This window comes from Bidens hawaiensis, unplaced genomic scaffold, assembly GCF_021521415.1.
Source record: "Bidens hawaiensis isolate Kalapana, Puna unplaced genomic scaffold, B.hawaiensis_p1.1 tig00027450_1, whole genome shotgun sequence".
NCBI lineage: Eukaryota > Viridiplantae > Streptophyta > Magnoliopsida > Asterales > Asteraceae > Bidens > Bidens hawaiensis.
Window position 1 is genome coordinate 80,574 of NW_027494444.1, and position 24,382 is coordinate 104,955.

A 24,382-nucleotide genomic window follows, 5' to 3' on the forward strand; every position below is an offset into this window, starting at 1 on the left:
TAATCTAACTATGTTTTCTAAGTGAAGATCATAAATAGCACCCTAAAGTATAATGCAATTAATTATTACCTTTTTAATATATTCAGATGCTAACACACAAGGTCGTAGAACAACTGTAGCTATGCGAGAGTACTATTGTTACAAGTTCCAAATTCGGGCTGCTGAGAACGTGCTTCTATTTGGTGGTAGACTCCTCCAACAATTTATCGTATATGTTTATATAAAAATTGAGACGTCACGTTTACATTTTTATCAACGAAATCTGGATAAGATAAGAGCAGATTTGTACTAAGGTATTATAGATTGCGTCCATGTTGGTAAGGTTTATCCTAACAGAGTCGGACAACGGATTGTGTTGCCTGCAACTTTCATTGGAGGGCCTCGTGACATGCGACGTCGTTTTTAGATGCTATGACTTTAGTTCAAGATGACGGAAAGCCTGATTTATTCCTTACGGTGACGTGTAATCCTCAGTGGCCGGAGACATGTGATAATTTAAAACATGGTCAAACCACACAGGATCGTCCAGATCTTGTTTCAAGAGTGTTTCGTGCTAAACTAGAGGATATTAAGGAACAACTCTTTAATAAACATCTCCTTGGAGAAGTTAAGGCATACGTTTATGTCATCGAGTTTCAAAAGCGTTGTTTGCCACATGCACATTTCCTCCTTATCATGTACCCACGAGACAAAATCAATAATCCAGACCATTATGACAAGGTCGTGTGTGCTGAAATTCCCGATGTGCGAAGACATTCTAAGTTGCATGAGCTTGTTGTCAAGCACATGATGCATAGTCCTTGCGGAAGTTTACGACCAACAGCCCTTGTATACAGGGAGATCTTGAATCATGTCGTTTCCGTTATCCTAGGCAATTTAATGACGTGACAACACAAGGAGAGGATTCATATCCATTATACCGAAGAAGAGACAGTGGAATATGGGTGGACGTACGAGGAAGTGATCTTGATAACAGATGGGTTGTCTCGTATAACCCAATGCTTTTAATGATGTTCAACTGCCACATGAATGTCGAGGCTTACTCAAGTATACAATCTGTCTATTCAAATATGTTTAAAAGAACATGACAAACAGGTTATTCAAATCGATCCAGACGAGCAAGGTGTTGTTATAAACGAGATAAGGAGATTTAAAGATGCATGCTATGTATCGCCCCCGGAGGCTATGTGGCATATTTTTTCCTTCCTTCCTTTCTCAAATACTTCCTTCTGTATTGGCGTTGCAACTTCATCTCCCTAATCAGCAGATGGTCAGGTTTGGAGATGATGATATTATGTCTGAAATTTTTGATAGGGAAAGAGATAAGAAAACCATGTTGACTGCATTTTTTGAGACAAACAGAGTGGATGAAACAGCAAAGCAATATTTGTATAAGATTTTCCAAAGCACTTCACATGGAATGGAGGCTCGTGTTGTTGGAATCGTCGTTAACAAAGGCCTCAAAGAGGACGTATAGTTTCGGCTAATCCAGCTGAAGGAGAAAGGTACTACTTATGCCTACTTTTGTCAAATATCAAAGGTCCTACTTCTTTTGAAGATCTTCGCACAATTAATGGTGTAAAGTACCTGACATTTCGAAGAGCAGCCCTTGAGATAGGCTTAATAGAGAACGATGATAGTTTATCGCGATGTCTCACTGAAGCCTCTCTATTTCAGTTTCCAAAAGCTCTTAGAGGGTTATTCGCAACAATATTGGTTTTTTGTAAACATGGAGATGTTCGCAATTTATGGAATGATCACTTTGATTCAATGTTTGAAGATTATCGGTTACATTGCCAAAATATCCATCGAGTTCAAGATATGGTTGTTGCTGACATCAGGGGATTTCTTCAATCTATGGGTAAAGATATAAAACAATTTGATCTTCCAGAAATTACACAAGATGTTAACTTGCAATATGTGTTACACCGAGAGCTACAAGAGGAGTACATGATAGTTGTGGAACCTCAACACTTATCTGCTAGAGATTCACTTAATTGTGACAAAAAAATCATGTATGATGAGATCATGATGCATGTGGATAATGATCGTCCCTGTTTATTCTTTATAGATGGTCCGGGTGGAAAGGGAAAAACATTTGTGTACAAAGCCTTGCTTGCTCAAGTTCGTTAACGTAGTCTTATTGCTCTTTGATATAACGTTTAATATACTTAATTCCTGTGTATATTTTATTTAATATTTTATTAGTTTATGTTCGGTTTCTCGTAAGATTTGTATACTACTAATATAGTTTTATATTTGTGACATCCGTGGCAAAACCGAGTACACCTTAGTATTCATATATCGAATAAGCGATTAAACGCTTATTGCGTAACGAATGAACGATTAATCGAATGGGTTTGGTTATGACCCAGATATCCTGAGGGGCCATCTATACGAGATATATGTATTATAAGCCAACATACTGATAATATGGCCTTAGTTCGATAGCAAACAAGTTAAACGAAAACATGCTCGTTTAACTACCCGCTATAGAGTTAAACGCGAAAGATAGTTACAAACCAAGCATTGTATCATCCGTTAAGTCGAAAAAGACTTACCAACCACTTATTTGAAATGTTTTAAGCGATCCGTGAAAATATTTTCGATTTTTACAAACATATAGTATGTTTTTATAATTTTACACAAAACTAGCCGAAAAACACTCGTTTTCGCGCTGTTTGACGCACCCGATAAGTTTTTCGCGCCAAAAACCGAACCCGAACTAAATTTGGACTGGGCTTTTCATGTTTGGGCCTTTAGAATCAGTTTAATTGTAACGCCCGTAAAATTTTGTTGAGAAAGGAAAATGATGCTTATGCATTGTATGATTCTATTTTGTTACCGGGACTCGTCTTGAATCTTCGGGGGGCCTCCTAGACGAGCCCATAAGTTGAATTACTTAAGTTTCATTCAAGGGTCGCAACTTTCAACTTGGAAGGGCCAGAACGTAACATTTTATATTATAATCAAAAAACCCAAAACCCTAGCCTCCATGTTCTGCGATCGGCAGCTGCAAGGCTCCCATACCATCCGATTTTCTTTTTTCCAGCCAACATTAGGGTGTAAAAATCTAATTCAAGGTTAGTCCCATGTCCCCTCTAGTCTTTTACACCTTAAACCATCCTTATACATCGCATATTGGTCGTTAAGGTTGAGTTTTGATGATAACAGATTGCTGACAGATTCGTATATGTTTATTGTAGGGTCTGTAACTCGATGAAAATATATTGTTTTTGATCGATTCTTGTTTCTATGATATTCTACTTTGAGTCTAGTTTCCAGAAAGGTATAATACGTAATTTTTGGATGAGATTTGAATGGTTTTTATGAATTTATAAAATCAAGTGTCAAAGCTGATGCGGGATGACGGATTCTGGTCTGTCTTGCCGATGTCATAACCTTTTTTCGACAAGTCCAAATTGGTTAGTTCCACTTCTGGAAGTTAGTGTTTTGAGTTAGGAACCAAATCCAATTGGAATCGTTTAATTTGGTATGGTAATGAATTTTATAAAAATAAAACCATTTTGTTGCGCGCTGAAATAGCCGTACATACCTTTCTGTGTTGGAAGAATTTTTATGATTTTTGGGTCCAATAGAAAAATATAATAAAAATATTTTTATAAAGCTAAGACATTTATTAAAGTCTGGTAAAAATTTAATAATTTAATTCAAAGATTATCCTATGTAATTAAATGCATATTCACATGCTAAAATCTGCACGTTTTACTCGTTATTAATCAACAAGTTCGTTTTAGGCTTAACCGGTGGTTTTGGTTAGTTGAAAGGTTTTAGGGGCCTTGGGCCAAGTGGTTGGGCCTTGGGCCAAGTGTTGGGCCTCGGGCCAAAGTGTTGGGCTTGGGCTAAGTTGTTGGGCCTTGGGCCAAAGTGTTGGGCTTGGGCGGCCCATTAGGCAAGTGTGTCCTTGCGGTCTAGATTAGTAACGCGTTGTGTATAATTTACAGACCCTTACTTGTGAGTGTGCACTTAGGGATTTCCTAGCACGTTGCAGGTGTTCGATCAATCCAGGTGAGTTCATGATGCCCTTTTTACTCTTTTACGTTTTGGGCTAGCATACACACCGAAATACAATTTTAAACGATTCTACTCGTTACAATGATTTGAATAGTTTTACATGGTCTCACTCGTGATGGTGCATTTTGAAAGCTATATTTGAATTATTTTATATGCCTTAGGATATTTTAGACTCGTTCATGGTCTTGTGTCCTTAAGGTTACATACACTATTGATGGTCTAGACTCGAGGACGTTAGTAGACTTGGTAGTAATTGAATATGAGTAGACCTATCTACTTAGTTCCCGTATGGGATGATATATATATATATATATATATGTATGTATATATGGAGGTATGTATGTACGTATGAGGATGTGTTACCTTATAGCCTACGATTGTGTAATGATATTTAGTTCCTCGTGACTAAGAATGATGTATGTAGGCTTATTGATGTGTGTGTGCATGGTGATTCACGGCCGGGTCAAATATATTACTCGGGTTGTACCCGTGGTGGAGAGGCCCGTGTGACGTGATCATCATTTTGGCGGGTCAAATATATTACATGGGTTTTAAAATCCCGTGGTGAAGAGGCCCGTTGATGTTGAGCCGTGATCGGGTCAAATATATTACTTGGGGAAGACCCGGGGTGAGGAGGCCCGTATCACGTGCTTGGATGTATGAGCCGGGATTGGGTCAAATATATTACTTGGGGAAGACCTGGGGTGAGGAGGCCTGTATCTCGTGCTTGGATGTATAAGCTGTGACCGAGTCAAATATATTACTCGGGTTTGACTCGTGGTGGAGAGGCTCGTGTCACATGCTTAGGTCTTACCGCATCCGGGTCAAGTATATTACTCGAGTCTTGACTCGTGGTGGAGAGGCCCGTGTACGTGTGTTCGACGATGATTGTATTACTTGATGAATTATGTATATAATTTATTTTATTTATACCTTCTCTATTGTTTATAACTATAGCTTTGAAATAAAGTATGAATTATTGTTTATGAAAACTTGAATTCACTCAGCTCAAGCTGACTTTGTGTGTATGTTAGATTGACTTTCAGGTTGAGGATTAGAGATTTCCGCTTGGACATGCTAGAGGCTACTCGGACGGTTGAAGGTACATCTAGTCGAAGAATTAATAACGCAAACTGTTTCTTTTAAATTATTACCATAAGTATTTAAATTTTGATTTTGGTCACTTTCCCGGGTTTTGGGAATTTTGATGTTATCTATTCCGCTGTTTACTACTCTGAAATGATTTTAATGAGATGAAGATTTCAAATAAAACGAATATTTATTTACAATTGATTTTGGACACCTGTACCCGTGTTTGGGATTTTTCTTTTAATACTTAAACTTTTCCGCTGTTATTTACTCTGAACTGGTTTTAAATACAAAGTGAATTGTTTGGTTTTTAATTTTTGTGAATTTGTGGACGTGATTACCAACTGTAGTATTCCCGGGATTTGGGATCTTACATTAATGGGCCAAATTGGGCCCAAGGGGGCCCAATCTCTCTTGCGGCCGCAACCTTGGACCCCCCCTCATTATTTTTATAAAACTTGTTATGTAAGCCAAATTTATTCATTCCATTTAACCAAAAAGCTCAAGTCCAAGCAGCTGCAATCTAATTTTCCAGAAACTCTTCAAACCCTAAGGTAAACAACTTAAATAAGCTATTTTTACACTTGTTTAACATTGATTAATACCAAATAAACATAGTTTGATTGCCAAAAATCATCCCTAACCATGTAAAAACCCTAAAAATGGTCCATAAACATGTTTTGATCATACTCATGGTAAGGAACCTGGTTTGATAGTTTTTTTTGGCCATAAACACGGATTAAAGGGTTGAAACGGCGTTTTTACGGTTCAAAAGTTCGTTTTTGTGCACTAGCCGAAACCCTAAGTTAAGGGCTGTTATGTTGATGAAACATTGCTTGGTTTGTGATATAGGACCTGTACCTAGATTACATAGGAGCACAAGAGCTTGAAAAGTTGATTAGAAAGGCGGAAACGAACCAAAACCGCTAAGGTAATGTCGAAACACTCGCTTACGGGCTGTTTAGGTTAAGGTTGTGATGTGCATATTATTAGGCCTTGAAATTTTACAGGGACATCAGGCACCATGTCAATGAGTCCCTTTTCAAATTTGGTAATTTTCGACCATCCGAGAATATTTGGCGAATTTATTACCGAATTGGGACGTTTATTTGGGAAAAATAGCTAAAATACTTCAAAAATTATGAAATTTTTCTGGGAACTCAGATTTGATGTATTTGATCACATATGAATTTTGGGATCATTTGGAGAAGTCTAAAGGTATCTTGTGTATATGCGTTCGTGTGAATTTTTATAACCGAATTTGGGTCGAAAAGAATATCGCACGAGCTTTTTACATTCTGGAATTGATACAGGTTGTTTTGGGACATGATTTGAGTATTCAGGAATTTTGGTGGAATTTTTGGAAATTGTTTGGGATAAACGAACGATTTTCAGGCGAAATATAGCTGATAAAATGAATTTTTATAAATTAATAAATCAGTAAAAAATTTGAGAAATATATTTATTAAAATCTACATATTTTAATTGATAAGTGGCTAAATTTTCATAATTTAATGATTAACGGTTAATTAATTATGTTAATTTAAATATTAAACAAATTTAGTTTTCATAAAAACCGGCAAGTTCGCGATTAACGAACCTGCGGGAATATCAAAACACCAAGAGTGATCAAAAATCATATTTTTGGACCAATTAAGTAAAAACAAACTTTTCTATGAGAAACCTGGACAATCCGGGTGGATTGTGCGCTTTTCTTCTTAAATCAAACTGAATAAACGGAAACGGGCCCCGTAGCTAATCCAGGACCCCAATATGTGATCTTTCTTTATAACTTAATCATTTTATTAACCAACGCATTTACCCAAGCTTATTTCCCAATAAATGTTTTCTGAATGCGTAAACAAACAACTTGGCCCAGTTGGGAAAACGGGAATCTGAGTCAAGTTCGGTTTTAAGTATTTGACATTGAACAACATCACAACCTAAGCCTATTGCCACTTTCTGGGTGTTCCAGCTATATCCAGATTAGTTATACAGCCCAGTTTAGTACTGAGATTATAATAATATTAAAATATTAATATTATTATAATATGGACTATAGGTACTAAGTGATAGCAAGGGAAACGAACCCCGAGCTGATCTCGAGTGCCTACAAAATCGTGAGTTTCATGACCCCTCTTTTCAAACTGTTTACAAACCTTTGGGGTGAAAAGCGTGTTTATATACATTATCTATCAGGAAACAATTTAGGATATAGATTATCTGAACATGTATATGTGAAAAGTCCCTACAACCATAATGATAAACTACGTGCTGAGGAAAGGTGATTATTATCATGATTGATATATTAAATGGAAACACTACGAATGCCAAAACATAATGAAATCATACGTGACAACCTGTTTATACAAATACGCTATATAATTCTAAACACAACAGGTTGAGGAAATAACGTGGTCTGTAATGGCCATTGGTGAATAACGTGGTCTGTAATGACCATGGGGCTATTGTGGGTGAAAGGGGGGCCACAATAGTACTAAACTAAAGTTGAGTATGGCCTATGAGCCAAGTTCTGCTGCAACTTATAAACTAAAGTTGAGTATGGCCTATGAGCCAAGTTCTGCTGCAACTTATAAACTAAAGTTGATTATGGCCTATGAGCCAAGTTCTGCTGCAACTTATTAAACGAACTAATTTGATTATGACATGAATGTTAAGAAAATAATGTGAATATGCGTATTGTGGGCGGATGGGGAGCCACAGTATTTGGTGATACATGATAAATACTATATGTGTATATGTATCTATATACATGCTATGTGATTAGCCGTAGGAAATACTATGTGTAGAATATACTAATTATTTGCGTGTACACTATATAATGTTTGAGTTTACGTGGAATCATTGTGGGTGGAAGGGGGACCACAGTGGTTGATGTTAACGCGGAACCGATGTGGGCGGAGGGGGGCCACAGTGGTTGAGTTTATGTGGAACCGTTGTGGGAGGAAGGGGGTCCACAGTGGTTGGTTAAACACGGAAATTGGAAACAGGTAGTACGAACAAACAATCACGATTTTACCGAAATTTCGAATTCATATTATAAACTTACATGTGTGCATATGCACACACACAAGGATATGGCTGTACATATTTATACAACCGTATATACATATTTTTACATACGCGCGTACATACAAACTATGACTGTGTGGTACGCAGAACTGATTTCGTTAAACTTATGAAACTCACCAACTATTCGTAGTTGACATGTTTTAACATGCTTTTCAGGTAATCAGATATGAGAAGTAATTTCCTGTGCGTTACGTGTCTGACTGATGATTGATGTCGTGGGCATTTGAGTTAGAAGTAAAGTAATTGAAGAACCGGTTTAATTGTATCACCTAGTTTGTAAAAGAGATTAGAACGATGTAATATATTGTAAATTAGTTAGTAATGTTACTTTATGAACAATGTATTTGATACCAGTTGTATCTGTTGCATTTCCGTTTTATGCTTCCGCAAATCGCTTAACGGGGTGTGACAGAAGTTGGTATCAGAGCCATTGGTTATAAAGAATTAGGTTATCCCTTAGGATACCTATAATATAACCGTAGGCTCGATTATCACTGGGAAAGTTAATAATGAGTAACGATAGATACTGATCGATGCCGGGATAAACTCGTAGGGCAAGTGAGTTATTATGGTCCGGAACGTAATAACAGACTTGCTTGTACGAGGGAATTCAGGGAGAAGTCGCGGAACATATTGATAGGTAAAACTGGCAACATACATGCATAAAGGTGTTGTGGAGTATATATGAAATGTGCATACGTGCTTATCTGAGACGAGGTATAGGGATATGTGTACGTACGGTACTACCGATGATATTGAATCTTATTGTAACGAATATTATATTCGGTTATAATCAATATTAATTCCTATTATGATTAAAATTATATCGTATCAAAATTTATATTATATTTTTTATAATTAATATTATACCTGTTCGTAACAAATAAAATATTTAATTTCGGTATTAATTAATAATATCCTTTACGATGATCTAAGCTACCGAAAAACGTTTTCTTCTGATTAACGATTGCATTGAAAGATGTCGAGATCGGGTAGCTTTATGACAAATAAGGAACCGGTGTTGCCAGTAAACGAGAATACGAGAACGCTTAACCGAGTTCAAACTAAATCTGGTGATATGACAGAACCACTAAGGGACTTAATATGCAAGGCCCGGGAAAGAACCGTTGGAGACATGTTCTATATACAATGATTTCAAGAATATATATATATACATATAATACCTCTCAGCATGGGTCTAACCTTTATTTTATGTACTCATTTCTTTGACACTAAACTAAACTATTTTTTGGCCATCCTTCGATTTCTGTTGTTTGAAAAACAAACACCATCCCTGGGGGAAATACTTAGTGATGAATCCAACTTATTGAATTATAAATATAATAACTACTTTATTGAGTCTCTAATTCTATAAACAGACCGTGACTACCAGTACATATAATGTATTAATTATATTTCAAAAAGAAATATTAATAATAATAATTTCCTTTACATATCACCAGTACAACTAATTCTGATGAACCTCCTTAACTAGCAAACTCTTCGAATATGTTCGACGACCTTCAACCTCTCCTATATTACGCGATTTCAATTGATTATTATAAAATGAAAAACCCATAATCACGAAATGATGACGTGCCCCGACTGGAATGGAACTTACTTACCTCCAACCAGTAAACTACTACTTTTATTAAGTCTGACATGCCTACGAAAACTGAATGACCTGGCGAAAGAATATATTTTACGATTATAGTTAGCTAACATTCAGAAGTCAGGTGGAATATACACGTGCATTCCCATTATAACGTACTGATTAAACTCGTAAGGAGCAAATATCTACCTACGGGAGAGACCGAACAAAAACAGCTTTCCAATAATGGGATCGTATAGGAAGAATTGTCATATAAGTTGTGAATTATTTATAATTGTTATAACGCGTGCTTTGATAGATAAGGATAGTACGGTATTGTCGTGTATAGCTTCTGATACTCCATACAAGCATATGGTGGTGCGTTATGCTAATATGGAGGACGATTTGGGCATTTTTAATACAAACATTGACCCCTATTGGGTTAAAATTTCTTGTCATGAGATGACAACTTTTAATATATATGAAAACTTTGGCGGTTGTTAGGCCAATTTTACGTACTATCCTTAGTATTTAAACTCGAGAACAAACCCGTGTGATATATACGTGTTAATTGAAATACCTGATTACTTGTTATTGTAATTCCTTTTGTGATCATTAGCGTATGTGAATTTTGTTAATTGTGGGATAACCGGTTATTGTTATAGAATGGCCCCGAAGAAAGTAAACACGTTGTCTGAGGCAGATATAGCCGAGATGATCGCTCGACAACTACAAACAGTACTTCCGACAATAGCAGCACAATTCGCTGCTGGTATCCATACAACTATGAATACCAAACAAGTGCCGAACGCTAACGCGGCCGTAAATACTAATCCCCCGACAAATACTAATACAACCATAAATGCTCCCCCGATAAATACTGATACTATCACAACTAATACTCCCCCGTTGAATACCAATATTACTTTCAATAATACTCTCCCACCGAACTTGAACAATAGTTGTAACAATCAAAATCCCCCGCAACACGGATATCAACTTAAGAACTTCATGCTATGTAAACCTATGGAATTTAGCGGTACTGAAGGACCAAATGGACTGGTAAAGTGGATCGAAAAGACTAAATCCATCATTAATATCACTAACTGTCCACCAGATTGTATTGTCAAATTTGCTACTTCTACATTTGTAGACCACGCGCTAATGTGGTGGAATACTGTTGTGCAAATTCGAGGACAAAAGGTAACCAATCGTATGTCTTGGACATAACTTAAAAATCTTATGATAAAACACTTTTGTCCGATAAACGAAATTCAGAAATTAGAGCAAGAACTTTGGAATCTAGAAATGAAGGGTGTAGATCACTTGGAGTATACCCACCGCTTTAACGAACTGGCTCGTTTAGTCCTATGGTTAGTTACTCCAGAATCTAAACGTACTGAACGCTACATTTGGGGTTTACCCCCCGAAGTCAGGAGTTTGGTTAATTCAACTGGCCCTGTAACTTTCGAAAATGCCGTGTTACAAGCAGGCATTGTAACTTCTGATTTGATTAGAAGTGGTGCGTTAAGAATGCCCGGGGAATCATCTGGTACAAAACGAACCAATTATGGAGCGGGAATACAAGAAAGATAACAGAATAAATGTGCGCGCCCTGCAAAACAAAATTTCGCTATGATCAGTACCGATGTGAAGCAAGATAAGTATAACGGGCCTTTGCCTAGATGTGGAAAATGTGGTTATCATCATGTTGGTGAATGTCGGACCAATTTGTGTCACCAATGTGGGAAGGTGGGACACTATGCCCGAAATTGTAGAACCGTTATGAATACTATAAATCCACCAACCCAACTCCAGGACTCACAACTACCCCAACCGCAACCAACACGACAACAACCAGTCTACCAAAACCAACCCATAATAAACCGTAAGGCCTGTTATGAGTGTGGTAGTATGGAGCACATCAAGAAAGACTGCCCTAGATTGAACCCAATTGCGATGGAAAGACAAAGGCAAGGACCGGCATCGAAGTCTAACTCGACTAGGGGACACGTATTGTGAATAAATCGGATAGAACAAATGTAGTGACAGGTACGTTCTTAGTAATGCCTAATATACTTTAGTTTATTTATTACGGACACTGATAGACGTTTCGTTCCTACAAGTTATTACCTTGGAAAATATACCGTCTATTAAAATAAAAAATCTGTATACTATAGAAGCCACAAAAGTAAGACTATAAATACTAACCATATTACTCGAAAAACTACCCTCTTAACCTAAATAACTAGCTATTCCCTATCGATGCACTCCCGATGGAAGTGAAGAATCATTGTGTAATAGTCAGTATGGACTAGTTAATTGAGTTCAAATGAAGGTTATATATAGAAATAGAACTGTTATACTGCCTCTTCCAGATAAAGAAGTGATCCCGTACACGGAACAAAACCTAGTACCCCAATGACGAAACACGGATGAGAAGAACTATACTATCCGTAACCGAAACTTGAACTTTAAACTTTTATAGTCTTAATAACCGAGTGATGAACAAGGAAAAGCCAGGCCAGATGTTCGGATAAACTGAGTACTAGTATAAAGATGCAAGCGAAATCTATGAAGGAATCATAGGCACATGTGTTGTAAAGTGTGCACTATTATAAGTTCTGGGGAATACTAAAGATCCTCGGAGATGCTACAACAATTCAAGATACCCCATTGAAAGTGGGAGACAAACTAAAATGGAACCCTTAACACGTGTTCCTTAAACATCCCGAGAAAGCAATTCAAGCTGAATGATAGTTCCCTGACTAATCCACTCCAAATACCTTCTTCTGATTTGTAACAACTACCCAACTGAAAAAAAAAATCTTATCCTTAGTAAGTTATGTATGAAAGTTAGATCCCTAATTGACCCCAATACGGTCTTTAAACTTCTAACAAACAATCAATATTCAAACATTAGAGGAAAGTGAGACCAGTAATTCCAATCCCCGATACACAGATATAGATGTTATACGAGCAAGAATGTAACTCACTACCTTATTCAATTGAAAATTGGGGACCCCCAAATTATAAAACCTGAATCGATTCCGGAAACCATAGATAAAGCTCGTAATATCGAAAAACAAACTGAAAGTCGCTTGAGGCTAAAAAGAGTACTTTACGAGCATGTCCTAAATATTATTGGACTTCGTCATATATATTCCCTAAGAAAATATTTATTAACTAGAAACTTTCGAGCCCCAATAGTGTATCCTCAGAGTCGCCATCCCGTTGTTAACATGTAAAGTCTCAGTCTCGTCTAGTATGTGCACTTTGGCCTCTTTTTTTATTTTTTGAGAATGCTTTTTTAGCATTTTTCATTACATAACTTTTTCGGACCAATTTCTTGGAATACTTTATTTATTTATTTATTTTTTAACATTTTTTTCTTCTTTTATATATTTTTTATTGTGCACTTAGGCATCTTTTACCCTAAATATATAACTAAATTCTAAGCTCGTAAAAATTTGGACAAGGCGGGGCGCTACCAGTATTTATTTATTTTCATAAAACGGAATAGCATGCTAATTTTAAAGTGCATTCAATTCTCACCACCTTAAGGTTAATCCCATAACGTATTAAACAAAATTACCTCATTCCCGATATTTATATATATCGAATTAGAACGAGTGCTTTACCAACAGGATGAAATTAGCACCACCTGAAATCTTGTATACAACTAAACTCTGTAAAAGAACCCGAGAAAATGTTGAACGGGGAAAATCAAACACTTATGACTCAATAAAACCGTGAGTTTCATGACCCCTCTTTTCAAACTGTTTACAAACCTTTGGGGTGAAAAGCGTGTTTATATACGTTATCTATCAGGAAACGGTTCAGGATATAGATTATCTGAACATGTATATGTGAAAATCCCTACAACCATAATGATAAACTACGTGCTGAGGAAAGGTGATTATTATCGTGATTGATATATTAAATGGAAACACTACGAATGCCAAAACATAATGAAATCATACGTGACAACCTGTTTATACAAATACGCTATATAATGCTAAACACAACAGGTTGAGGAAATAACGTGGTCTGTAATGGCCATTGGTGAATAACGTGGTCTGTAATGACCATGGGGCTATTATGGGTGAAAGGGGGGCCACAATAGTACTAAACTAAAGTTGAGTATGGCCTATGAGCCAAGTTCTGCTGCAACTTATAAACTAAAGTTGAGTATGGCCTATGAGCCAAGTTCTGCTGCAACTTATAAACTAAAGTTTAGTATGGCCTATGAGCCAAGTTCTGCTGCAACTTATAAACTAAAGTTGAGTATGGCCTGTGAGCCAAGTTATGCTGCAACTTATAAACAAAGTTGAGTATGGCCTATGAGCCAAGTTCTGCTGCAACTTATTAAACGAACTAATTTGATTATGACATGAATGTTAAGAAAATAATGTGATTATGCGTATTGTGGGCGGATGGGGAGCCACAGTATTTGGTGATACGTGATAAATACTATATGTGTATATGTATCTATATACATGCTATGTGATTAGCCGTAGGAAATACTATGTGTAGAATATACTAATTATTTGCGTGTACACTATATAATGTTTGAGTTTACGTGGAATCATTGTGGGTGGAAGGGGGACCACAGTGTTGATGTTAACGCGGAACCGATGTGGGCGGAGGGGGGGTCACAATGGTTGAGTTTATGTGGAACCGTTGTGGGAGGAAGGGGGTCCACAGTGGTTGGTTAAACACGGAAATTGGAAACAGGTAGTACGAACAAACAATCACAATTTTACCGAAATTTCGAATTCATATTATAAACTTACATGTGTGCATATGCACACACACAAGGATATGGCTGTACATATTTATACAACCGTAAATAAATATTTTTACATACGCGCGTACATACAAACTATGACTGTGTGGTACGCAGAACTGATGTCGTTAAACTTATGAAACTCACCAACTATTCGTAGTTGACCTGTTTTAACATGCTTTTCAGGTAATCAGATATGAGAAGTAATTTCCTGTGCCTTACGTTTCTGACTGATGATTGATGTCGTGGGCATTTGAGTTAGAAGTAAAGTAATTGAAGAACCGGTTTGATTGTATCACCTAGTTTGTAAAAGAGATTAGAACGATGTAATATATTGTAAATTAGTTAGTAATGTTACTTTATGAACAATGTATTTGATACCAGTTGTATCTTTTGCATTTCTGTTTTACGCTTCCACAAATCGCTTAACGGGGTGTGACAATATTTTAGGTTTCGGGTTTGAATTCCGGTGAAAAGAGGGCGAAAATGGAGCAAAAACAAGCCGAACTGGAGAATCGACGCATCAGGAAATGAACCAGACCGAACCAGAAATGAACCGGACCAGACCAGGCACCCCTTAGGCCGGAGCGCCGCGAGACGGGGGAGGGAGTGCCCACCGCGCGGCGCGGCGGTGTGATGGCGGCCACATGTTCCAGAATCTTCGTTTAGTTAGCCGACTTATATATTTTTGGACTCCTGTTTCCTATAAAAAGACCCCTAAACTCACCCTTAAACATACGCTGAAGTTCCAGACGAATTTGGTGAGTTCCGAGGCATCTGAGGTCAGTTTTCGGCAGCTTTGGAGTCGAGGAATCAGCCGGTGAAGTGCTTAATATTCAAGGACGAAGACTCCGGGTTTTATCGCCTTTATTCTTCCGTTCTTATTTATTGTCGCCATGATTACGTCTATTATTGTTTTGTTTGATTTTATGATGCTAGGCTAAAAATTATAGACTGCCTAGGCTTATGATGAACTTATTTTGACGTTGTGTTTTGATTTGGGATTATTTATTGTTATGGTTTTATGATTTAGTAAAAGGCTTACTAGTATTAAATTGATGCGTATGGATATTTAGAATTGTTTGATTAATTGTTATTATTCCATAGTTACCTTGATTATTGTTTGTCATTATGATAGGTTGCTATTAGGTCAATTACTTTGTGTTCTTAATTATTTTATGATTGATTTCAAATAAGATCATAGGAATAATAATTATTAATTAAATAACCCTAAGTGTACTGCTAACCTAAATCTGTAAAGTGCTAGGTTATTGATAGGTCTTTATTATTTGATCTTGCTAGATTTAGTTCTTCGTAAGAAGTCCGTCTAGGTTTGATTATTTAATTATTGCCTATTGAATCAATTAAATATTTTAAGCTGCATTTGATTTCCGCGCTGTAAGGTAGGATTTCGTATGAAGGAACTAAGTCATAAATAATTAGGTGACCGTAAGGAAATTTGATTTTTAATACTGGTGTGCTTTAAAACTTATTAGAAACCCATAGGTGTCTCTTGAGAAGGGTCAGGGGTCCTGTTAGGGTTTTCTCTTAGGTATCTATTCTACGATCCCAGTCCATAACTAAATATTTTCCCGATTAAGTAACAACTGAAATTTAGGGGATTCTAGCCTAGGTAGTTATCTTGTCATCATTTTAATTAAGTCCAGGGTTAAGTCATTTTAAGTCTTTTGTTTTATTAATTAGTTTAATTTTAGTTTTTTAAGTAAACCCCCCCCCCCCCCAATAATAATAGGTAAATAGTCGTGTCTATAGTTAAGTCTAAATTTAGCTAGTTAACGTAATTTAAAGAGTCCTGTGGGTTCGATATCAGGACTTACTTAGCTGTACTAGAGTCGATCTGTTCACTTGCCGGTTAGTAGTTTTAGTTAAGTTAAGAGTCTTGAATTTATTACTTAGTGTCTAGATTAGCGTGTTTTTATATAACTACTTTTAGCACATCACTCTTGCAACAGCTTCGTCAGGTGCTGCAGCTAATAATATGCCAGGAGGGAGAACAGCTCACTCAAGGTTCAAGATTCCCATTAATCTCAATAATAATCCGATATGGAAGATCAAACATCAAAGTGGGACCGCTGAACTAATTAGGTCAGCCAAACTAATAATATGGGATGAAGCATCGATGGCAAAACGTCAGGGAATAGAGGCAGTTGACCGCACACTGCAAGACATCGTTGGTGTTAGACTCCCATTTGGTGGAAAGATAATGGCTATGGGAGGTGATTTCAGACAAGTGTTTCCTGTTACTAAACGCGGAACTCGAGCACAGATTGTAGACTCAAGTCTTCGAATGTCGCCTCTATGGTCCGTTTCTAAAAAGATGTGGTTGACCATAAATATTAGAGCATTAAATGATTCGTGGTTTTCTGATTTTCTTTTAAGATTCGGTGATGGAACTGAAGAATCGATCGAAGGTAACTTTATCCACATCCCTGATGACATAACTATTCCATTCACTTGCAAAGAAAATTCTATAAAGGAGTTGTTCAATGCAATCTTTCCATCAATCGAAAACAGTGTATGCACTTCAAATTATATAGCATTTAGAGCAATATTATCCACAAGAAATGAGAGTGTTGACGAGATTAATGATCAAATGATCGACAATTTTGATGGTGAGGAAATGGTTTATTATAGTTTTGACGAAGTTGAGGAACTTTTATCCAACCGAGTTCCTAAACTCACTAAATGTTAGTGGTTTGCCACCTCATAAACTTCGGTTAAAAATTGATACGGAATATCAGTCCATCATGTGGTTTATGTAATGGCACAAGATTGATATGCAAAGGTTTCCACAGTAATGCTATTGACGCCGAAATAGTTGCCGGACAACATAGTGGAGAAAGAGTGTTTCTGATAAGAATCCTGCTAAGTCTTTCTGAAGATGACATGTTCCCATTCGACATTCGACCTGGTAAGAAAACAGTTTCCTGTTCGACTTTGCTTTCTCATGACCATCAATAAAGCTCAAGGTCAAACTATTCCGCACGTTGGTGTTTATCTACCAGATTCTGTGTTTTCACATGGGAAACTTTTTATGACGTAGTCTATAAGGATATCACGGGAAAATGCAAAGGTATTAGTACATTCCACCAAAGATTTCGGACAACACTGAGTATACACCTCAAATGTTGTCTATAGGGAAGTGCTACATGATGTATGATCTACATGTGCCCATCAAAATGTAAGCATATTCATCTTTTATAATCACGAATAAATTGTCACATTGTTTGATTTTACCTGTTTTTTCTTCATGTTTTTCCATCATACTATGTTAATCATTTTTGTATTACATAAATTAGGAAATTGTAATGGAGGAAACGCGGAAAAAGTTTGAAGCTTTGTCAGGTATATATAGTAACTACATATATAACATTATATAGTACTTTCATAAAATATGTATAAGAGACTAAATGTTATTTATTTTCAGTATCGAAACCTACTATAGAAGATGTAGCAATGCAAGAAGCCAACAAAAAAGAAACTCAACCTTCACCAAATGTATCAACGATACTTGGACATCAACCTCCTTGTGAATCTTTAGATAACATGTTCGCTGATGATAAATGGTGGTTGAAAAATCAAGATAAGATAATTAGGATATGAGAGAAATATGATTAAAATTTAGTATTCGTATTTTAGTTTATTGTATTGTCATAATAGTTTAATGAATTTGACATCAATTTTAATGCCAATTTATTATTTATTTTACATGTGTAATGGTTATGAAAAAGATATACGTGATGCTACTAACTTGAAACAATTAATAATAGTAAAAACAATTATATAAAAAAGTTTTGTAAACTATTATACAAATAACAAAACTAACGAATTAAAAAACTAAAAGATATACGTGATGCTACTAACTTGAAACAATTAATAATAGTAAAAACAATTATATAAAAAAGTTTTGTAAACTATTATACAAATAACAAAACTAACAAATTAAAAAACTATTATACAATATCTCACGAGTTGATTATGAACCAACATAAACAACTACATCGTTGTAAATTGCCGCCGCCACATCGCGGTGCACTCTACTAGTATAGATATGTGTGTGTGTATTTCACGCCCCAACCTTCGGTGCAATATGCCGGGGCGTGACATAATTGTATCACAGCTCAAAAGACACTAAAGTAAATACACGTGTTAATATCTAAATTATTTATTTCATATAACTCAAGTACGCAAAAACACAAACATTGTCTCATAAACATTACAATTAAAATAAAAATAAATAAGTCTTTCTTCATCATGTAACCTAAGGTCCAACTATTCCTTAGCTTGTTTCTTAATCCTAAAACGCTACCTGCACCATACGTGAAAATATATAGTTTGTTAACATAAAGTTGAGCAAGTAATCACGGTTTTTGAATACATATAATATTGAAAATGACAATTCCTTGCGATAAATATGAAATACTACAACTGGCATAACAATAATATAAAAGTTGTCTTTTCACTCGAATCCTATGGATAACGAGCCACTCTAACGGCGTATGATATACTAATGAGGATGAGATACCAACAACCAAAATTTAAAATAAACACATAGTCACATTTGTACGTATAGCTAATTGTGCAATATCATATAACGCAAATAATGGAATTGTAGTGTGAAATAAAATGATTAAATTGTGAACGCATAACACCCCCAAAATGTAAAATGGTAAAAAGAGGGATGTAAATTACTTACCTTATAGGTGGATTAATGAGGATGAGATAATAATAAAAAGTGAGGATGGACACGTTCAAGCCTTCGAGATACGTCAATAAAAATGCCCTAATTGTTAACGATAGTATTAATAAACGAGGAAAAGAAGTAATAAGACGTAACGATTTGAGATTTGATGGGATATTATTAGTTTCAACGTCATTATTGTGATTTAATCGGTTTAGAAGATTTGGAGTCTTTTAGGTTTTTAAATCATTATATTTATTATTATTAGTATTTATATTATTATTATTATTATTATTATTATTATTATTATTTTCGTTAGGTTTTTATAATAATAAAATAGATATTGTAATAATATATATATATATATATTAATATATAAACGAAACCCGTAAAATCCTACGTGTCGTGATGTGGTCGGTCTCCCCTTTTATAGAAGCCACCAGATTGTTTGATTTTTAAATTGAGGCCTCTCATTGATTTAACCCAAATTCATGGGTATGGGTCTTACCAAAACCAGATAGCTTTAAACGGGTTATAACACTCATTAAATTAAAAATTAAACTTACTAATTATTTGATATGAAAATCCTATAAAATAGGGATTGTAACGCCCGTTAATTTTCGGTTTAAAGATTTAAGCATGTAAGGTATGTATAATTCTCGGGATTTAACCGACATTTCTCGGAAACCTTCTCGTCATACCGGTATGTTAAATCACTTAACTTTTCTTTCAAGTTGCCATATCTTTCAACTTGGAGGGGTTAGGATGAAACATTTTATATTATAACATAAAACATAAAAACCCTAGCCTCTTCCCCATTCACTTTAGCCGATCGGACCAAAGGCAGCCCCAATCACCTTTTTTTTTCTTTCTTGCAGCCAATTTTAGGGCGTGAAACTTTAATTGAAGGTTAGTACTATGTCCCTACAAGTCTTTTACACCTTAATTGATCATTATAATACGCGTATTGATCGATAAACGACTTGTTTTAGGTTAACCGGTTGGCTGTCCAATTGAGAGGTTTCGGGACTGTTTTGATTGAGGTTTTTGCACCAAATTCTTCCTAGGTATCTCTAGTATAACGTACTTTAGAATCATGTTCATTGGTGTTCGTTAGATTGGTCAACTAGTTGTAGTTTGAAAGATTGTTTTCGGTTGGCTAGAATTGTGTTTTATTGCGTTTAACGCGAGGGATAAAGTAACGGATGACCAATTCAGTTCGGATAGTCTCGGGATAATGTACGGACTGTTGGAAAATGATTCTTATATGTATTGGGGCTGAATTGGTTGTCGGTTACTCTAACGGGTCGGTACAACGCGCATTTGCGTTTATTGAATAGTTGGTGTGTTGTACTTACAAGCTACCGACCCATTTGACTCGTGTAGCGTCGTGTGGACTTGTTGGCAGTGAATTTATCATATTGGTCCACACGGGGCTGAGTTGGATGTTAATAGCCTAAACGACTCTTAAACGAGCGTGTTAGTATCACCTAGTGCTTCCGGGGGTAATTTGGGAATTCTGTAATCCCGGGAGTATCTAAGGGTCGTATTGGTGAATGTAAGGCCTCAGGGGATGTTATGATTGAGTTTGATGAGGTCGAGGCTTTAGGTAACTCGAACCATGTTAGAACGTCTCGTAGGATAAACGAGTCCTTTCGATGTCGTTAGTAATGATTGTATGTAAACTGACAGGAGTTTGAGTTGTGGGGTTACTTAGGGATTTTCTAGCTCGTGGTGAATGCGTGTCTTGTGTTAAGTGAGTTCATGATGCCCCTTTTTACTCTTTTTAAGTTTTTGGGCTAGCATGCACACCTCAGCGATTTTGCTTGATGAATCGTTTAATTTTGTATGGGCTTACTTGTATAGGGTAGGCCTTGGGATGATGTTATTATATGTTTGTACGTATGTTTGTATATATATATTATTGTATGGCCAATAATTGGCGATGTTAATAAGTCGTTATCGACTAAGGATGTTTACGTATGCCTACTTTGTGTTTGCATACGTTGGATGAGATGCTACGTGTTTGGGTTGTACGTGTGCTCGACCCTGATGTTATTACTTGGATGAGATGTTATGTGTTTGGGTTGTACATGTGTGATGTGCGTCGGATATGTCTAAAAGAATGACCCTCACAACTAAGCTTTAAATATAAAACGAAAATCCTAAACCACACACTACCGGCAAGTGTACCGATCGCAAGTAGTATAGACCTAGGAAGTCCGAGTATCGAACACATGGACACGTAAGACGCTAATGATCACTAACCCTAGACAAGACCTACCTAAGAATAATATTTAATTGATTTTTTTTTTATTTTTAATTACTTAACTGAACTAACTAGACTGACTGAAAAAAGTTACCAAAAATTGAAAACTTAACGACAAACTAACTGTGTTAACTTCGGATGGAGAAAAACGTCTACCTAGGTCTGAATCAAACTGCAGGCCTAACAAGCTAATGGATTAGATGACATTAAGACACCGGTTCCTAAAGATGACACGACTAAGGATCGCTCGGGCTCACTGGATTAACTCTCGGTCTCACTCAACAAGCCTAAACTATTCAAAATCGACTAAAACGACCAAACTGGGAAACAATTGCTAACGTGTTCTAATGTTGACCCACCTCTCGATCTCACCAACACTCGACCCTAATGGCAATGAATACTACACAACCAAGGATAGAGTAACAATTCAACTTAAACCAAAATAAATCAACTAATCGCTCAAAACACCTAAACCTGACAAGAAACGAACTCGCTCTCGCGCAATCCTTATTCTAGCATGCAAAGGTAATGAGACGACCCTAACTTCTTATCACCTATCGGTCTTTAAGAAGGTGCCTAACCGCTGTACTTTAACCTCAAATTCACGCAACAAAACCCTACGGTTGTACCTACCGCAAACAAACCCTAAACACCAAGTCTAGAATCACACAATGCACCGATCAATCAACACAAAACTAATTAACCGACACACGGGGTTTAAGCAATGAATTACCAAAAATTTCCAGCCCTTAAACACAACCTATTTCATGTCTAAATCAAAATTTACATTAACAAATCAAGTCTATCAATCAAACAATCCATAAAACTCATCAAACACTGACAATTAACATCATCCCTAGGTTGAACTAATAAGTTTAGCCTCTAATAATATTTGGACAGCCATGAACACTTAATAAAAACATCATATAATTCATCTCAAACTTCAATTCAAGCATTCAATGATCAACAAATATCATAAACAATTCAATCTCTCTATCAATTGCAAAACAAATCAACAATTAGGCAAGAAAATCAAAGTGTAAGAACAATGTAAAAGGTGGAAGGATATGAGATGTTTCGGCTGCTCCTTGGCTGTGAAAACCGATGGTAATTGATCCCGAGACTTGTCCTTGCCTTCTTCTTCCTTCCCTAGCCGCCAAGACACCAAACCCTAGCCTTGCAAAACTCTTTCTTCCTTCTCTTTCTGCTGTCAACAGTCCGATCGGACCAGGGTATGGGGGCTAGGGTTCCATTTTTTTATGTTATAATATGTGTAAGACTTGGGCCTCCATGATGCCTATGGGCCGGGCTTTGAGCTTGGTCTTGAAATCATATGCGCAAAAGGCTATGAAGCTTCTCGAAAAGCTCGGTTATTCCTCCTTTAACCCGAAACCTACAAGATAAATAAAAATATGTAAAACCTAGATAATATAAGTAAAAACACATAAAATATAATATAATACTTAGATAAAAGGTGCGGAAATCACGTGTGTTTTACAACACATCAGTGTGCTCGACCCTGATGTTATTACTTGGATGATATTTATGTAGGGATATAATTATAAGGATGTTTATATATAATTATAAAGATGTTTATACATATATATATATATATATATATATATAAGGAAGATTACTTATTGTTGATGATGGCCTAACTATTATATCTCGTTTATTTGGCCTAACTGTTATATCCCGTTTATTTTAAAACTCTCGGGATGACTGTTATGATTATTATTATAGATGTTAATTAATAAAACTTGAACTCACTCAGCTCAAGCTGACTTTATGTGCATGTTAGTGTGAGTTTCAGGTTAGGAGGAGGATGCACTACCCCTTGGACGTGCACGAAGCTACTTGGACGGAGGAGGACATATTTAGTCGGAAGTTTTAATAATGAACATTTTTCTTTTCAATGTTTATTAAATACGTTAAAGTTTGTTTTTGGGCACAATTCCTGGGTTTTGGGAACTTGTTTTTAATAATTACGATTTTTTGCTGAATTATACTCTGAATTGGTTAATGGAATCAACTGTTTTTGAGTTTAAGTATTTTTGTAAGTATTTTGGATGAATACCAACTGTAGGATTCCCGGGATTCGGGGTCTTACAAGTTGGTATCAGAGCCATGGTTCGAGGGATCCGAGCATCCCCGAATGCTTGGACTCGAACTGTAAGGGAAAAGACTAGTATGCCCACCGCGAGTAGCTGCACGCCAAGAGGTAACTTTAAATTGTTTAGTCGTTCCTTTGAATTTTAAAGTTCCAGTATGTGATTAATTGTTTAAGTGTTAGATAGAATGCTAATGTGGTTAGGGGCAGGGGGTGCTTAGGACGGGCCGGTGAGGTAAACGACTAATAACACTTGATCAACGTTATTAACAGTTTACCCTTACCTTCCATGTTCTAAATACTACTTGTGTCTGACTATGTTAGGGTTCCATCTTTGTAGGAATAGGATGTGGCTAACTCTCGAGTCGTTAGTATTAAAGTCCATATCATTCCTTAAATTCTCCTATTCTTTTCCCATCTTCTCGAACGCTTTGCGCGTAATTTTTTAGCTGAGGCGTAGCATGCTGTCATTCTGGGTTCCTTGGTACTTGACCGCTTAAATTCCTCGCTCCTTCAAGAATGTATATGCAACTGTTTAGCTAAGTAGGAGCGTAATGTATCCCAGATACCTTTTTACTTGATGAATTACAATCTTCGGTCTTATTAGGTTCAGGTGCCAGTAGAAGTCTTGTGTCTACCGCTTTCTGTTCCACGTTGAATGAATTACTGGAGCGTGTAGTCGATGTGTTTGAAGTTGAGGTCGC

The 24,382-nt window shown here is 36.4% G+C and overlaps 2 protein-coding genes across 2 annotated transcripts; both read left to right on the plus strand.

Moving 5' to 3' along the window:
- Positions 1-411: 411 nt before the first annotated feature.
- On the plus strand, positions 412-888 carry LOC143575454 (uncharacterized). The gene has a single exon (XM_077059833.1). The coding sequence runs from the start codon at positions 412-414 to the stop codon at positions 886-888; it is 477 nt and encodes a 158-aa protein (XP_076915948.1).
- Positions 889-1,156: 268 nt separating this feature from the next.
- On the plus strand, positions 1,157-18,221 carry LOC143575455 (uncharacterized). The gene is made up of 6 exons (XM_077059834.1): positions 1,157-1,471; positions 1,585-2,124; positions 16,552-17,305; positions 17,404-17,540; positions 17,918-17,963; positions 18,046-18,221. The coding sequence occupies exons 1-6, from the start codon at positions 1,157-1,159 to the stop codon at positions 18,219-18,221; spliced, it is 1,968 nt and encodes a 655-aa protein (XP_076915949.1).
- Positions 18,222-24,382: the final 6,161 nt, after the last annotated feature.

Excerpts from the sequence above, each read along its gene's own strand:
- LOC143575454 (XM_077059833.1), top strand. The coding sequence starts at position 412 with ATGACTTTAGTTCAAGATGACGGAAAGCCTGATTTATTCCTTACGGTG.
- LOC143575455 (XM_077059834.1), top strand. The coding sequence starts at position 1,157 with ATGCATGCTATGTATCGCCCCCGGAGGCTATGTGGCATATTTTTTCCT. Across the intron at positions 17,306-17,403 it reads AGTTCCTAAACTCACTAAAT|GTTTCCACAGTAATGCTATT; the intron begins GTTAGTGGTTTG and ends TGATATGCAAAG. Across the intron at positions 17,541-17,917 it reads TTCGACCTGGTAAGAAAACA|GAAATTGTAATGGAGGAAAC; the intron begins GTTTCCTGTTCG and ends TACATAAATTAG.